The 17,595-nt window shown below is 51.7% G+C and overlaps 1 protein-coding gene across 5 annotated transcripts in view; it reads right to left on the reverse strand.

Annotated features, from left to right (window-relative positions):
- SHANK3 (SH3 and multiple ankyrin repeat domains 3) overlaps positions 1–17,595 on the reverse strand; it is a 512,191-nt gene that overhangs the window by 127,150 nt on the left and 367,446 nt on the right. For all 5 annotated transcript variants that reach the window (XM_084808829.1, XM_084808827.1, XM_084808826.1 and 2 more), the window contains one exon: positions 3,536–3,611. In XM_084808829.1, coding sequence (XP_084664955.1) covers positions 3,536–3,611 — 76 coding nt within the window. The remainder of the gene's footprint in view (positions 1–3,535; positions 3,612–17,595) is intronic.

Consider the following 17,595-nt stretch of genomic DNA (forward strand, 5'->3'; position numbering starts at 1 on the left):
TGACCAAATACCACAGCTGTAGAATGTGGGGGAGGGGCCTGCCTTGTTTTAATTTTTATCAATGTTTGATAAAATGCAGACAAGCTGGAGAGGGTTCAGAGGAGGGCAACGAAGATGATCAGGGGACTAGAAACAAAGCCCTATGAAGAGAGACTGAAAGAACTGGGCATGTTTAGCCTCGAGAAAAGAAGACTGAGGGGAGATATGATAGCGCTCTTCAAGTACTTGAAAGGTTGTCACAGAGAGGAAGGCCAGGATCTCTTCTCCATCAACCCAGAGTGCAGGACACGGAAGAATGGGCTCAAGTGACAGGAAGCCAGATGCCAGCTGAACGTCAGGAGAAACTTCCTGACCGTTAGAGCAATACGACCATGGAGCCAATTCCCTAGGGAGACAGTGGGCTCTCCCACACTGGAGGCAGTCAAGACGGGGCTGGACAGCCACCTGTCAGGGATGCTCTGACTTGGATTCTTGCATTGAGCAGGGGGTTGGAGTCGATGGCTTTGTAGGCCCCTTCCAACCCTACTATTCTATGATTCTGTGATTCTATGAATCCAGACAGTTTGGAGAATATAGTGACTAGTAGCACAGATAGGAAGCAGGAAGGAAAAACAATGATATTTGCACACCTCCAAGCTTGACAGGTGCATCTTTATGCAATGGCTGCAGGCAGAGGACCTTTCCCTTTGCCTCTTCAGTTAAAGCACAGTTTAAAAAAACAAAGTATATTCCACAAACAGGCTGAGCTGATGAATGGCAAACACCCAGTTCTGTTTTTGTCTCTCACTTCTTCCTCTTGCTTTTCATGAGAAGCTTTAGTAAGCAAACAAGAGACTCTGCTAAATCAAACCTTTGGGTTAGCCGAACAATGCACTTCTTTACTTGAAGCAAACACAAAGTTTCAGCTTCTGGCACATTTCCTCCTGCAACCCCTGGCACTTTTAAGATGAGATTCGTCCTCAGTGATCTTAAGTCTGGGTCACCAGCCTTTAATACCGCAGATATTATCAGAACGTGAACCAGGCCAGGCCAGGCCAGCACGGGGGACTCTGGCATGTCTGAAAGGAATGTGTGAGTTGGGTCTCGGAGAAGCCAATGAGCAAAGGAAATTGAAGTGTGCTGAACTTTCTAGGGGTTGAGACCAGGAGCAGGCTTCCTACCACAATGGGGGAAACCTGCCAGCAACAGCCAGACAACTCTGAGCAACACCAGAGTAAACACATGGTCTGCTCTGCTGGCCTGTTACATGGATCCCAGGGCTGGGACCTACCCTCCCCCTGAGCACAGTTCCATCCAGATGGCCTGTGAACAGTCACTCTCTTAATCTCTCCTTTTGGAGAGCGAATCCCCTTGATTGAGTCAAAACAATCCCTAAATTATCTGCTTATTCTCAGCTCCTTCATTTCCATGCCCAGCTGGCAGATTACTTCCTTCCATCCTTCATGCAGACTGAGTCTTATCAGCTGTAGAAAATAAACTGGCCCTCTCCTGGGCCCTGGGCTCTTTAGGCTTGATGCCTTTCCAAGGTAGGAGAGATCTCCACACCTGGCCAAACCCCTCCCCGCTCCCCTCCGGTGGCCCTCAGACACAAAGACCTCCTGGCAGGTGCTGGAGTTTTCTCCAGAAAAAAGGTTGCACGGGCAGCTACATGAACACAGGTGGAACCACTGCAAGGTGCATGTTGACCAAGATACTGGACCACAGGGAACCCTGCATGGGTCAGTGTTTTGCCCATGGTCTGTATCTTGTGTATACTGCAAGATGGGGTGATGGCCACCAACTTGGATGGCTTTATAAGGGGATTACACAAATTCATGGAGGAGGCAGAGAAGGTGGAGGCTCTCAGCGGCTACTAGGCATGATGGCTATACATTCACGCCAAGAGCATCAGAGGCAGTATGCTTCTGTGGAACAGTTGCTGGGGAACAACAGCCGGGCTGGGGCTGGGGCTATTGCACTGCTGTCCAGCTTGTGGGCTTCCTAGAGGCATTCATGGTTGGCCACTGTGGGAAACAGAAGGCTGGGCTAGAGAGGGCTTGGGTCTGAACCAGCCTGGCTCTCCTTAAGGTGCTGACATATGTGCTGACAGACAACACAGACACTGTCATGCCCCCTTAAGAACCCACACAGGAGCCCCGCATGCGATCTGCCTTTGCTCACATGAATGCAGGATGTAGCCCAAGGTGAACCCCATGTTCACCAGGATCTGCCTGCGCTGGTCAGAGCTGGTCCTTCCCAGCTGTGTGGTCAAAGAGGAGCCTGAAGCAGCCCACACATCTGGAGGGTAGAAACTGGACAGGCTGGAGCTGGAGCTATGGAGTGGCTTTTCTCCAGCACAGCCCATGACAGCTACTCAAAAAGCTTCTCATGCACAGTTCTCGCTGCCATATAAAAGAGCTATTTTTCTCAAGCAGCCTGAAGCCTCCCCTCAAACAGTGTCATTATGTTGTTGATCTTCCCACTTGGGTGGCCTTCAGTAACATGAGAGCCAGTGGGCAAAAATCCCTCCAGCCCAGTCATTTAATCTATTTTGCGGCACGTTCAGCTTTATTACTGTGGCTCAGTGATGGGGACCCAGTTCAAGCGAACACCCTCTGTTTGGAAGGAGAGCAGAAAGAAATGCCCACAGGCCCTTCCCCACACAGCTGGAGCAGCTCCACTGCCTTCTGCCCACCCATCATTCTTCTTCCTGAACAAATGCAGTTCCTGCAAGATCACTCAGTCCTTCCCCATGAATCAAGTTTGCTCCCCTCCCCTCCCCACCTGAACTTTATTCTGCCACTGGCTCAAAACAAGGCGTTTGCTGCAGAGTGTTGATGCTTGCAGAGAACCATCAGGCCAGTTTCCTGAGTGGTGGCCCCCAAAGTTAGGACTCAAGGAGTTGCAGCTGCCCCGGTTCTGCTGCTGTACAAGTTCCATTCAGCATTTTTCTACCCTTCTTTCACTTGTCTAAGCACTTTGCCAAAGCCAACAAGCATGCACAAACCAAAGAGCAATGTCAGACTGCAATTCTGCAGAAGAATTGGGCTTTTCAACCGTTAAAATGAGTTTACCCTTAAAGGTGGCCTAAAATAATTGTAAACACAGGAATGAAGGAATGAATGAATAGCAACACAATCAAAACAGCACCTGAAGACACAGCTACTCCACCACTCCAGTTGCTACAACCTGTCCTTGCTTCCCCAGCACAACGAACTCTAGACTTCTGATTTCCAACTTCATTTCCAAATCCTGAGCCGTATTTTTCCTGGTTGATATAAGACACTTTAAAGGAGATTTACTCACCTCAACTTGGCATGAGGCAAACACCTCTGCAAGTCCTAGCACAGTGAAATGTGTCACAGTCCATTTTCTTGGTGGCATCTGAAAAGTGTGACTTCCCTTGAAGGAGCCATAATCCCCCCCCTCCACTCCCCCCCCCACGCACACGCAGGCCCACACCTGCCTCACAGATGCCCCTGGGATGGCAATGCGAGGTTCCTGGCAGCCAATAAACACTAGGAGGAGGATTCTAGAGGCAGACGCTGGAGCTTACCTGTGAGAAGTGAAGTTGTCATAGGAGCCCACCGTGTAGTGGCGGAAAAGTCTTTTGGTCCGGTCTTCTCTTGTTTCTGTAAGGAAAGAGCAGATGTTTCTCAGAGGCCTGGAGGGTGAGGGAAGTGGGCGACTATTGCACCTCATGTCACGGCATGCACAGACCCCTGTAGAGCCCCCCACACACACTCCCATCTCCTACATGGCATGTTCATTTCCTCTCCTGAGGGTTAACAAGGCCCGAAACAGAGACACTGCGGCAGCCCTCCTGATCACATGACCCCTCTGAGGTGACAAGATGTAGGCTGAGCGAGGAGGGGCTCGTGCGACTGCTTCACTGGGCAGCCAGCCCCCAATTTTCCACTACTTGGATGTGCACGACTGGTGGTTTTGCCACAAAACTCCCAGGAATGAGTTGAGTGGCGGTGCTGTAAAAAACTGAGAACTGGGCATATATTATTCTTACTAAATAATAATGATGATGTACCACTTGACACCATAAGATCTCTATGATATGATGAAGCCTATCAGCAACCCCTCTTTCCCTGCCCAAGTATCGCAGCCTGCATCCACCTTTCACCACCTTGCACAAGGTGGACCAGGGAAAGTGGTGAAAGGGGCAAGAGGCCACCACCAAGCTTGCTGTGGGTTGCCTGCGGATGTTGGCCTTCCTGGAGAAGGGCTGGTGCTGATACCAGGGGTGGGGGCATTCTGGTGCTAGCCTGAAGCAGACAAGCCTGTGGCCACGGCTGAATCCACGGGAAGGGGTGCTCATGTGTTTGTGGGAACCACCGAGGAAAGGAATCTGGCCTGAACATTGTTGGAAGAAGCTTCAGACCGCCCCCCCCCCCTGAAGCTGAGACAATGAGCCAGAAGCAGGCCCTGCTCCCCCACAGGTGGGCTTGGGAGCAGCTGTAGTGGAGGGTCTCAACAGGTCTGAACAGCCCGCAGCACTGGTAACGGAGAGAACAGAGGGAAGCCGCAATGTGCCTTTGCTCCTCCGCACACTCCAAGGGCTTTGAATGTTCATCTCTGGGCTGTCCTGGAGCTCAGTGAGAGCAAGGGCTGGCAAGAGAAGCCTCGGGAGCATCCTCTCCAGCAGACCAGCTGCCCAGAGTCCCACGCTCGGGGGTGGCTCTAGCCACCCTGGAAATGCGGAGGGGCCAGGGTGGGCCAGGGGTCTGGGGCCAGCAGAGAAGATGGGGGGTTGGCTGGCATCTTGCTTTGTGAGTTCCTTTCCCCACCGGGCTGACGTGAGGGAGCCTCTTCTGTGGTTTCTGGGAGAAGGAAGTGGTTACCTGGCACAAAGAACTTGAGACGACGCCTGCCAGGCAGGAACGCAATCTGGAGCTAAAGCCCCTTTCAGAAGCAGCAAGAGGGCACTTCCCTGTCTCCAGCTCTCTTCTTGCTGCTGAACTTGCAAATGTAAATGAATGCAGCCGGCTACATGGGAAGCAGCTGCTGCAATTGAAAGGCCAGTTTCCACAAATGGCGCTGCTGATATGGGGAAGGAACTGGGCTCAGAGGTGCACAGCACTGTGCCACCAGAGCCACAGAGAGCCGTAGGTGCATCTTGCAGCATCCGAGCTCTCCTTTGTGAGGTGTGGCCTCGCAACTAGAATCATCGAATCATTGAAGAGCCAGGTTGGAAGGGGCCTGCAAGGCCATCGAGTCCAACCCCCTGCTCAATGCAGGAATCCAATTAGAGCATCCCTGACAGATGGCTGTCCAGCCTTGTCTTGAATGCCTCCAGCGTGGGAGAGCCCCCCACCTCCCTAGGTCAGGGGTTCCATTGTTGTAGAGGTGGGGGGGGGTCCGAGTGCAAAAAGCCTTTTGAAGACGCCCCCTACGGGGTGCCTCAACCTTGAGCAGACATGAAAACACAACTCTCATGAAAATGGCAATGGCAGAGGAGGGCAGGGAAGGAGCGGCCCGGTCCAAGCATGCAGGTGCAATGCCTCCTCATCACCAGCAGATGGCGTGCTTCCCCGCGCCAGAGAAACCGCTGCGGCTCCCGCTTGGGAAGCATTTAACCCCCGGCCCCCGAGCTCCCCTCATCGCCACGTCTCAGATGCTCAGAAGCGCAGTAGCAGACAGATGTTCCAAATGGAGGCCAGCAGTGGACAGCCCGGGGTGGGCCGGTGGGGTTAGCCTTCTGCTGGCTCGGCCAAACCGCCTGCAGCTGTGGTGAGCGAGGGCAGGATGGTGCTGGGGCGCTGCCTGAAGCTGCCAGGCTGTTCTTCCAGGTTTGCAGGCACAAAGGCAGGACCCCTTTCTCACAGACACAGAGCTGCGGAGAACCAGGTGCATCAGCGCCCCCCCGCCTTCGAAGAGCAGCCTTTTGCTTCCAGAACCACTAAGTGGGGATTAAATCTCCCCCTCCCCCACTAGTCCCCTTTGCCACTGCTTTGTATGCGGGAAGATGTGGGATACTGAACAATTTCTGCTCATGAGAATAGAAAGTGTCTCTCCCCCCTTCCTGGGCCATCTGCATGGTCGCCTTCAAGGATCCCAGGGGAAGTGGCTATTCCTGGATCTGTTGGCAGCTATTTAATGTCAAACCTTCTTGTGGCAAAGTGCAAACCCCTAAAGGGCAGAAGCATGCCAGGCAGGAGACCACCAGTCCCAAAGAACCTACAGACATGGTCCTTTTCCATGCATGTGGATCAAATAGACTGTAGCATGGAACATACTGGCTGGAGAATTATTTCCTTCTCTCTGGAACTGCCCATGGGGTATGAACTGATCATGCCATGTTCCCTGACACATAAACAGATCCCTGATCTCAGGGGGCCCATGCAAACACCCATATTCTGTGTGTGTGTGTGTGTGTGTGTGTGTGGTGCACTCACAGACAGGGGTGCAACAGGCAATCCAGCCTTCCTTGAAACCAAAGAGGTATTCAGCTTGTGTGCACAACTGCATACACTCCTCCAGAGGGACAAGAAACCTCAGAAAATTCTCTGATGAGCATATAGGATGCACAGGGGTTATGGGAAAATGGGGGTGGGGTGGGGGTGGGGTGGGGGGGGAGGGAAACAAAGAGTGGCAGAGCCCTGGTGATCCCAAATGAACAGTGCCATGTGATGGCAGAAGCAATGAGCCAGAGGCATGTTTTTGCAGCACCGTGTGGTCAGTCAGCAGTCCAAGGTGACAATACGGCAGGGCAGTGCCATGCCATTGGCAAGGGAGCAATCGACAGGTGGATCCTGAGAGCTACCTATCCCCAAATGCCAGCAAGTGGTTAAACGCGTGCCAGTGGTGGTGTAGCAGTGTGCCAACCCCTGTGGTGACAGAGCCAAGAGGTGTGCTCTGGACACAGCTGTTTTCTTCATTCTCCATCATGCAACACCACTTCTTTCGGTCCTACTGTTGCTGTGCTCCTCGAAGCGGAGACCGTTTACCTAGTCCCGAGAAGGACTTCCTGGTGGGAAGTGCAGCGGCGGCTGTGCCAGAGGCGTCCGCATGAATCCTCTTACTTCTGTGCCTGGCTGATCTTTTGCCAGGCCTCATTGCTGCCACCCTGGGGAAAACTGACTCAGAGAGCCAAGGAATCAATGACAAACGTGACAATTGCTCTGCATCTGGCATGTGAGAGGCTATCTGTCACCGTCAAATTTTCGTTTCCTTATGGGTGGCCTTTCCAAACTGAAGACTGCAGAGAGGGGGTAACAACAGATGAAGAAGTAGAATATTTCATTGCAACCCAGTGGAACAGCGGTGCCATGGACTGCTGCAACCATGATTTTGTGAGGTGTGTGTTTCACAGCAAGAGCTGCCACTTTGAAAAGTGCAGACACGTTTGGGAAAACCTCCAACAGCCTTACTTTCCATTCCTGCACGCAATTTTACATGCCCGTTGTAGCCCAGTGTTCCTCCAGTCTGCACATACAATGTAGCACACATGTCAGGTGTATGTGTGAACGTGCACGCGCGCACACACACACAAACGTATCCCCAACAGACAGTGGCACATCTCACCACACAGGTTGGTTTAAAAACAGATATTACTCAGAATTTTCAAGATTTCTTACAAAGCCAGAAATAAATGTGAACAACCCAACTACAAACAAAACCAACCTAGAAGTAATAAGAGCCTAACGTTATGTTTTAAAATACCCCTCTGACATTGTTGATCACATATTGTTATGCTACAAATTGCATTGTAATGTGGAAGGGATATATCCGTTGCTGGAAAAGCCAGAGAGGAAGTGGAAGACAGATCAGGAGAGATCAGGTAAGGATGTTCAAATACGTATTTAAAGGGAGAATAAGACGGCAGCTCCCCAGTCCTTAACTAACTGCAGGAAGAGACAGGGAGCAAGAGACTGGTGGAGCAGCTGAGCTGCATGCACGGCTGGTTGGGGGATGCTGAGAGGTGTAGTCCAACATATCTGAAGGGCACCAGGTTGGGGAAGGCAGAGGTAGCAGGTGATGGGGAAAACCCTTCTCTACCTGAGCACCTGAAGAACTACTGCCATTCAGTCTAGAGGGTGCTGCCCTTGATGGACCGACACTTGGCTCAGCATGAGTCAGTTTCCTGTGATATCAGAGACACCTGATTGCCTGGCCTGACTCAAGAGACATACGGAGGCCAATGGAGAAATGGAAGAGCTCAGAGGGGTCATTTCATGTCATACAATGAAGTTGTTTAGCAGCTGTGGCCCACAGAAGCCACAGCTCTTAGAAGAAAATTCACCCCACCCCTCATGCTCTGAGCAGTGAAAACTACACTTAAGACTGTAAGCCCTGTGGAGATGATGAGCCATCCGTTGCTGATGGCAAGCGCTTGGGGAAACCACCTGAGTAACAGACTGGGCTGCAAATATAACAAACATCTGGATCCCCCCCCCCGCCCCTGCCACCCAGCAGACATGGGCACGCCCTCACCTTTGGCAGCCCTGGAAGCAAACTGGGAGACCTGGGAAGAGGCATCAGGCACAATCAATCAGGGACAAAATATGAGCCTGCAAGGCTATTTCAGTCTCCTAGTGGATGTCTTGTGCTGGGTGTGTGTGTGTGTGTCAGGGAATAATGAGTCGGTCACCGCAGGACCCCATCTGCTTCCTGCCACCAAACCCCCCTGTGAGGTAGAACTTGGGCCCTTTGACTCTGTGAGCAGGAACTTCCCAAAGACTCACAGTTCATCATTGTGTAGAGACTGAACTTCCCCTGGCCCAATGAGCCCTCCAGCCTCAAAGGAGGACTGGTCAGGCATTGTCATGGTCCCTGACAATAGGGCCCTGCAGGGCCTGTAGGAAGAGACAGAAGAGCTACAGGATGCTGAACCTGGGGGGGGGGGGGCTGCGTACCTCCTCCCATGGCCTCCTGGCTGGAGGATGTCGCTATACCATCATTTTCAGACTCAGAAAATGGGTCTCCAGCAATATCTCATAAGAACATCAGAAGAGCCGTGCTGGATCAGACCAAGGGTCCATCTCATCCAGCATTCTGTTCACACAGTGGCCAACCAGATGCCCCATGGGAAACCCACGAACAGGACATGAGTGCAAAAGCACCCTCCCACCCATGTTCCCCAGCAACTGGTGTACATAGGCGTCCTGGAGGCAGCACAGAGCCATCAGGGCTGGTAGCCATTGATAGCCTTCTCCTCCATCCTGAATCTGTCTAATCCCATGTTAATGCCATCCAAATGGGTGGCCATCACTACATCCTGTGGTAGTTGTTACTCCATCACTGAAAGGGTTAGATGACATTGCCAGTGGCAGATTGACAGGGCTACTTCAGGCTGCTTTGAACTATCTCAAATGACAAAGCATTGGTCTGACCTTAAGGTGGTTGCACTGTCTGACAGAGGGGCTGTGGAGAAAACCTACAGAAAGATCCCCTGGAAGACTCCAGACTTCTGTTTGAGGGGACCCCTGACCCATGGGCAAGAAGACCCCAAATGTGTGATCTTATAAGAACTAATGTGATGGCATTTCACACCCCTGAACCGAATGCTGTGACAGTCATTTAAAAGTTGGCACTGAAAGAAATAGCTCTGTGAAGTATGGCCGTGTCCCAAGGTCCCAGTCAGCTATGATACTTACGGCTTGGTAGCTACTGATGAGGAGATACGAAGAGCGGCTTCGACGCAGGCTCAGATATGGATTCTGAGCAAAGACTGCCAATGAGCGCACGCTGTGCACCTGCGAAGACAAGGGGCACTGGGAACACCCTTGCTGGATGCTTTTTGTGTGGAAGTTACTCCAGGAACATCAACGATGGCTGGGAGGGCACAGATGGGGCAGATGCCCGTGAGATGCCCAAAGAGGACCATCAGTTCAAAGGGGCCACATCAGGAGCCCTGCCATCACGCAGGGCCACGGGCCTGCATCAGGCATCAGAGTGGAAGGCGCGGCGAATTGTGCCACCCCTCCCCCCGCCCAGCCCCTGCCAGGAGGGCCCAGGGCGGCCTCCCTGCCAGCTCAGCTGCACCTGCCGCCTGCCTGCCGCTCGCCCAGCCTCCCACGCTGGCTCGCCCCCCATAGCCTGGCAGACCGCTTGCTCCTGCCCGCATGGCTGTTCTGACATTGTGGCCCAGCGGCAGAGCTTCTGCGAGGTGTCATAACTCCCCCCCCCCCGCAACAGAAATGGAGGCGCAGCAGAAGTTCTGCAGAAGGACAGCCTGGCCCCAGGCCAGCCCTGCTCCCGCTGGTATGCAAAAAAGCGGCTCGCCGGTGCTCCCTGCACGTGTGGACGGGGCAGGGCGAGCAGAGCTCGGGGTGGCAGTGGCGGCTGCAATGGGGGAGGGAGGGAGCAAACAGCCGAGTGAGCGTGCGCGGGCCGCCTCACTCGAGGGGCAAGAGAACCTGGGCCGGCCCGACCAGGAGGAAGTCATCAATCAAGATAACGCGTCCAGATGGAGGAATTTTGGAGAATTTTTTTTAAACGTTAAAATCAACCCTTTAATGAGTACACTAGAAACACATGGACGTAAAACGTGAGATAGTTGGGGGATAAACAGACATCTCCCTTCTGATTGGTGGATGGGCAGTCCATCATACATGCACGTCATTTCTGATTGGAAGGGGGTTGTTCCATCTGAGACCTCCACCTATGGCCAGAACCAATGTATGAAGGCTTAGGTAGCAAGAGCTTTCTCTGCTTCCACTTCTGCTACTTCTTTGTTTCACTTCACTTCACTCTCTCGTCTTTAATCTCTGGACCAGGATTCGGGTCACTGTGGATTTCTTCAACATTTAGGCTCTCGGCTAATTTTTTGTAGGGTTAGGTCTTAGAATAATTTCTGAAGACATGACTTAGCCTCATCTCTGAGGATGGGTCTTAAGTCTCTTTCATGAAGATGGGACTTGGAATTATTTCTAAACATATTTATCTTAGAACCAAACTCTTTCAGCTCCAAATTAAATTAGCCTTTTAAATGCCATTAACCACACAGGTACCAAGCTTAATCCTTCACATGCCCCAAGGAACCTAGTAATGTTTTAGCACAGCTTTTGCATTCAAGTAGTGTGCAGGAGGAGAAGTTAGAAACTTTGGCATGTTCTACTTCAGCTTTAAAACATAAGTAGCATACAGGAACGTGTTAAGGAAGAGGTGTGTTCTCCAAACAAACAATGCTAGGAGCTTAACTGTCTCCTTTGTTTGCAACATTTGTAGTGTCTGCTTTGCAGTTACTATGCTCATGTAATCACCATGCAAATTTTCTTTTGTAACTTTCTTAAGGAAACCATTTAATGCATTTCAGTTTACCTCTGGGTCTATGGTGATGTTTGCCTGTTTGAACCTGACTTGGTCACCCACTGGGGTGTCTGAAACCCAGTTGGTATAGGTCCTGAAGCTAAACAGGACCGAATTAACAGTAGTGAATTCCATAGTTTCACTATGCACTGGGTGAGGAGGGACTTCCTTTTATCTATCCTGAATCTACCACCAGTCAGCTTCATGGGATGACCCCGTTGGGTTATAGTATTATGAGGGAGAAAAATGTCTCCCTCCACAAGATGCATAATTTTGTGCACCTCTGTCAGCCCCCCCCCCGTCTTTTTTCTAAGCTAAAGAGCCCCAGATGTTGTAACCTTTCCTGATAGGAGACACTCTCCAGCCTTCTCCATTTCCCCAACCTTACAGAAGCTGGCAGGTGCACAATCAGGTAGAGTCTCGGGTAAAATGCAGGGTGCAAAGTCACCGCGGCAGAGTGGCATCAGCGAGCAGTCGCATCGAGTAAGGCCAGTCAGTCCCCGGGGGCTGTAGCACGGGGCATTCCGCTTCAGACGGACCATATCAGGACCCTGGAAAGCGCCCATCGAGGGCCCCTCCCCCCTGCAGGCATGGTTGAAAGTTGCACCAGCAGCGCGCAGAAGCCTGGAGCCCCCCTGCGTTAGGCACTGGCTCCCTGGAGGAGCTGTCCTTTGAGGGGCCCTGGCCAATTTGCAAAATGGGCTGCAAAGCATGAGCACGGGCAGGCTGAGTTTGCAGCCTTTCAGCCGGGTCAGCTGGTACCCTCCAGTGAACCCTACTGAATTGTAGAGTGGGAAGGCGCCATTCAGGCCATTCTGCAAGCCCAGCACCTCACGACCCCAGGAGCAAGACCCTGAGGCGCTTCCTGGGGCCTGATTTTATTTATTTCTATACCGCCCAATAGCCGAAGCTCTGTCAGATCCCTGTCAGATCCCCCTTCCTCACTTCTCGCTTGCCTCCCTTCTTCTGTTCCTCCTCTTCCTAGCGAGCCTCGAGTGCAGTAAGCTTGTTATGCTCCCCCCTTGAGCCTCAGGCCTCCGCAGAACAGGATGGCCCATGCAGTGTCCGACCAGGGCTGACTTCCGATGCCCAGCCCTGCTCCCCTGGCCTCCAGCTCCAGTCCGCCCCTGTCTAGGATTCTGCACCCTGCCCTCCCCCTATCTCTGTGGCTGCCCAGCCCCGATGCGGCTCGGGATGGGCCGCCTGAAACGTCCTCCCCATTCTGGCTCATCCACACACCCTGGTCCCCAAGCGCAGTGCAGCAAGCCCACAGACACCCTGTTGGGGCTGTGTGACTTTCTCGCTGTCCTCAAGAGGGGAAAGGGAAGCCAAGCCAGCAGGGGGAGCTCAAGGGCCACACGACTGGCCCTGCGGCGCTCGGAAGGGAGGCGCAGGGGAAGGGTGCAGGCAGGCAAGGGGCGAAGGGGGGCGGGGGCTGCTGACAGGTACCTGCAGGCTCTTGCTCCTGGGCCTCCGGCGGCGCTGGGCCTGCAGGGTGTTCCACAAGGTTCCTGCGGAGTCACTGGAGGGTGGGAGCTGACCTGGCCCAAGGACTGCAAGTTCACCCCGCCACAGCTTGTGTTCTGCATCAGTCTGATTTCTCTAGAGCACATCAGTGACAATCGGACTTATGCAAATGTGCATAAGTCTGATTATTTGAGTGCTCTGCAATATTTTGCTCATAGTGGGGGCAGGAGGAGATGCCGCATGCTGGGGCAAAGAGGGTGCTCCGGGTGGGGAACTCGGCCACGGAGAAACAAGGAACAACTGCAGGGAGCATCACTGCACCCTTTCCAGGGTGACTCTACATTAAGCAAAAAACCCACATCCTTTCCGGGGCTTTCTGCTTTCAGTTTCTTTGTGGGATCAGGATGGGCTCCTTTACACAGCAGACATGTGGTTTGAATCAAAGGAGTGCCTCCCTCCCTCCCTGGTGTGCGTGCGAAGGAGCAGGGGGGCAGGGGGTCTTGTTTTCATCGCTGTGCTGTACAGTTTCCTCGCAGCCCCCAGGAAAGCTAAGACTTCCTTCTGAGTAGACCAAGACTGTGCTGTAAGCCTGCAAGTAGGCACACTTACTTGGGAGGAAGCCTCGTTGAAGTCAGTGGGATTTACTTCTGAGATTTACTTCTGAGTAGGCATAAGATCGCGCTGTAAGTCTGCAACCCTTATGGGAATAAGCCCCACTGAACTTAATGGGCGCTCTGAATCCACGGAGGACGTTGATTCTGAGCTTGGGCCGAATCACGGGAAGTCCTAGTTCCCCTCTACTAATCACTGGTTAGGCTTCATCTGGAGTACTGTGTCCAGTTCTGGGCACCACACTTTAAGAAGGATGCAGACAAACTGGAGAGGGTTCAGAGGAGGGCAACAAAGATGATCAGGGGACCGGAAACAAAGCCCTGTGAAGAGAGACTGGAAGAACTGGGCATGTTTAGCCTTGAGAAGAGAAGACTGAGGGGAGATAGGATAGCGCTCTTCAAGTACTTGAAAGGGTGTCCCAGAGAGGAAGGCCAGGATCTTTTCTTGATCATCCCAGAGTGCAGGACACAGAATAATGAGCTCAAGTGACAGGAAGCCAGATTCCGGCTGAACATCAGGAGAAACTTCCTGAGTGTTGGAGCAATACAACAATGGAACCAGTGACCTAGGGGGGTAATGGGCTCCTCCACGCTGGAGGCATTCAGGATGAGGCTGGACAGCCACTTGTCAGGGATGCTCTGACTTGGACTCCTGCATTGAGTAGGGGGTTGGACTTGATGGTCTTGCAGGCCCCTTCCAACCCTACTATTCTATGATTCTATGAAATGCCTTCCCACAGCATTGTCCTTATTTATTTAACTTACCATATCTATATGAAGCTGCTCAGTGACATTGCTCTCTGGGTGCCCCCCCCCCCGCAAATCTCTATTAAAAAGTGATGGGAGTGATGGCTCTGTGGATTAAAAGGGGATTAGACACATTTGTCAGGGAGGAGACATTGCTCATGGCTACTAGCCATGGCGGCTAACCGGAACTTCCAGGCTCAGAGGCAGTTTGCCATGCAGTACCAGTTGCTGGCAAGCAACCTCTTGCATTCATGGCCCAGCTTGCTGGCTCCCCAGAAGTGCCTGGCTGACCATGGTGGGCCAGGGTGGTCTTAAGATGTTTTTATGAAGACCCACGGAGGAAAGACCATTGTGGAGGATGCACGACCCCCATCATGCCCTCTGGTCCCCAGCAGAGGGGCTGTGTGACAGGCAGTCGTCCCCAGGGCCAGAGGAGGGGACAGCGATGTCCTCAGACTGGGGAGGTATCAAAAGGGGTGCTGAGGACTCCCCCAAAGTGGGCCGACCTGTCACCTGTCTGAATCCGAGTCTTCCTTGGGGTAATGCAGCCCCTCAGTGCCAGGGGACATCACACTTAGTGAGCAGTTACAAACATTTCTAGAACCAGCATTACTGTATGACATTGACCCAGCACTAACTGTGAGCCAGGTGCTGTAGTGGTGGTCCGAGCCCAGGGGCATGGCCACCACTCTAGATGGGAAGCATAGGGAGGGGGAGGCCCATAGAATTGTTGAGACAGTGTGGTGTAGTGGCTAGAGTGCTGTACTAGGAGTCAGGAGACCAGAGTTCTAGCCCCACGCAGCCATGGAAGCTCACTGACTGGGTGGCTCTGAGCCAGTCACAAACTCTCAGACCAACATACCTCACAGGGTTGTTGTTGTGAGGATAAAATGGACAGGAGATTACGGAAGCTGCCTTGGGTTCCTTAATGCAGAAGAAAGGTGGGATGTAAATGTAATAAAATAAAAGAACAGGGCTAAATCAGAAGGCAGTGGTGATCCTGGAAAGGGCATGGCTCACGGATGGAGGGGCAGCGATGCCTTCCCTGTCTCCTGGCTGGCTCATTGATCCTGTTCTCCCTCTGGCCTGGGCACTCGTTCCTCGCTTGAAAATGTCCCTATGGATCTTATTCCAGATAAGAGAATAGAAGCAGCATGATTCTGTGACGGCAGCTGGATTTATGAGCTGTCCGCAGCCAGAAGGCTCGTTCTCCTCCAGACTTCTAAATATAGGGGCTGCTGAGCTGGCACTTAATGGAGCCGTCCAGTGGTCATCGGGGGCTGATGGATGGAGAGGAGGAGTGGGGGGGGGAGAGATCCAGCTGGGGCGAGAGAGAGATGGGGGGTGGACAGGGGGCTCTGGATGTAGAGGAGGCACCGCAAGGCGATACGAGGGTGCTGGCAGCCTGACAGGCAAGCCAGAAATGCTTCCAGGCCAAGGGAGGGCGGATTTAACCAAGGACAATGTTAAGCAGAGGTTTAAATAATGGTTTCACTCACCAAGAAAAAAGAAAGATTTAAATGACTGGTTTCCACCTTGCTTGCCATCCTCTTTTTTAAACCGCCGAGACTGCTTCGGCTATGGGAGGTGTGGGAATGTAATAAATAATAATGAAATAATAACTCCACTTTCCCCAACCTGGTGCCCTCCAGACTTCAAGTCCCATCACTGGCCATGCTGGCTGGGAATCATGGGGGCTGCAGTCCAACGCATTTGGAGGTGCCAGGCTGGGCAAGGGTGCTAGTACCCCAGAACACCCAGGTATATGAAGTGGTTGCTAGAATTCTTCAAACAACTCCATCCATCCATCATTCTTGCATTCTGCCCTTTCTCTCAGGTATTGGTTTGCAAGAGAATGCAGCCTGTACACTATGCAGGAGCAGAATCCCAAACCTCATGTCCTCTGGCACACTGTCCTTTTGCACAACACCATGATATTTGTTGAATAGGGTTGTGTATTGGATTCATCCAAAGCCCAATCAAATTGGGCCCCTTTGGACCATTTCACGTGCTTCCAGAGGAACAGTGGGCTTCCCTCCAAAAGGACCAGGACCGAAGCTGGATCCCACACAAGGCTTTCTTCACAATTCAGCTTCGGAAAGGCAGACAGCTGTCTCAAAATATAGCGTCTTTTGGTTTCATTTCTTTAAATGCTAGTGAGGGTCAGGGAGGGGGGTTGAATGATTGACGGGTCCACCTTCTACTCCTAGGGCATGTTTTACCAGGGGCTCCAATCACTGTGCTTTGGGGGAGGGCAAGGATGGGACCGCGAGATGGCCATTCTTCCAATGCCACCAGGCTTCACTATGGAAAAAGCCTCCAACTGGTTTTTAGTCATCATAACTCCCAAGCCCCTGCACCAATCCTTCTGAAACTCTGCAGATTTCTTGCTTGGCGACACCTCTACGATGTGTGCCATTTTCATACAAATTTCCCATAAAACACAGGGGGAAGGTAGGAAAGCAGTCATCCGCTTCCCCAGATTTAAGGATTCCGCTTCCACATAAAATGCTGCACCTACCCTTCTGAAACTTTGCAGATTTCTTAGTTAGGGCCTCCTCTATGCTATCTGTCATTTTCATAACAATTGCCCACAAAAAATGGAGGCGGATTAGCATGTCTTTTGGATACCCTCAAAATGTAAAGGCTGCTCTTGAACATAAATTCCTGCACCTGTTCATCTGAAACTCAGCTGGCTCTATCTCCTCAGAAGGAGTAACTATCCTTGAAAATTTCACCCTCTTCTGCCTAGAAATAAAAAAGTTATTGGCAGTTTCCTTTAAAAAAATCAAAATATAAAGGTGCTTAGCTTAAAAACAGTTCGATCTATCTTCATGACACTTGGCAAGCATAATCCATTCCTAAGGAGCTACTGTGCTTGCAAAGTTTATTCACCTCTGGCAAACCAGGGGGAAAAGTATAGCTGTTGTTATTTTTAATTTCGAATGATAGTACATGGGAGGCATATAGCCTTGGATTTCCAAATCTCAACTCAGGTTTGGTGCCTGAGTTAAAGTGGACATACTCCAAATTGGTCTGAGCAGAATCGGGCCATATCTCAAAGCATTAAATTGAGGTCTGAGTCAAATCTTGTGGTCAGTGTGGACCTTTACTGTTTAGCTTTAGAGCTGAGGGGGGCCACTGGGAAAGGAATGGACTTCTGATGGGCTCTGTGTTCACAAGCAAGGAACCTTAGCAAGACCACTGCCTTGACGAAAGAGAGTGGCCATGATCCAAGTCAGAGGTAAATGTGCTGGATTGTCAACCAGGTTCCCAAAACTATCCAGGCTGACACTGAATGGGGGAAAGGAATGTGGCTCCTAGAAATTGAAAGGAAATGCCCACCTGGAGTTGAAAGAATAAAAAATATCCCTAATTTGCCACAATAATAAATTCATGACATTATACTATATTTATAACATTTGCCCTCAGAAGTCAAATATTTTCCCCATTTTTAATTTTGCATAGAAAGGTGAGGTTTAATGCCATGTGCTTGAATTCAGTTGTAAGAGATGAGCATAAGATGTAA

This window comes from Heloderma suspectum, chromosome 7, assembly GCF_057233095.1.
Source record: "Heloderma suspectum isolate Gila_16-S chromosome 7, 16-S_ref, whole genome shotgun sequence".
Taxonomy (NCBI): Eukaryota; Metazoa; Chordata; class Lepidosauria; order Squamata; family Helodermatidae; genus Heloderma; species Heloderma suspectum.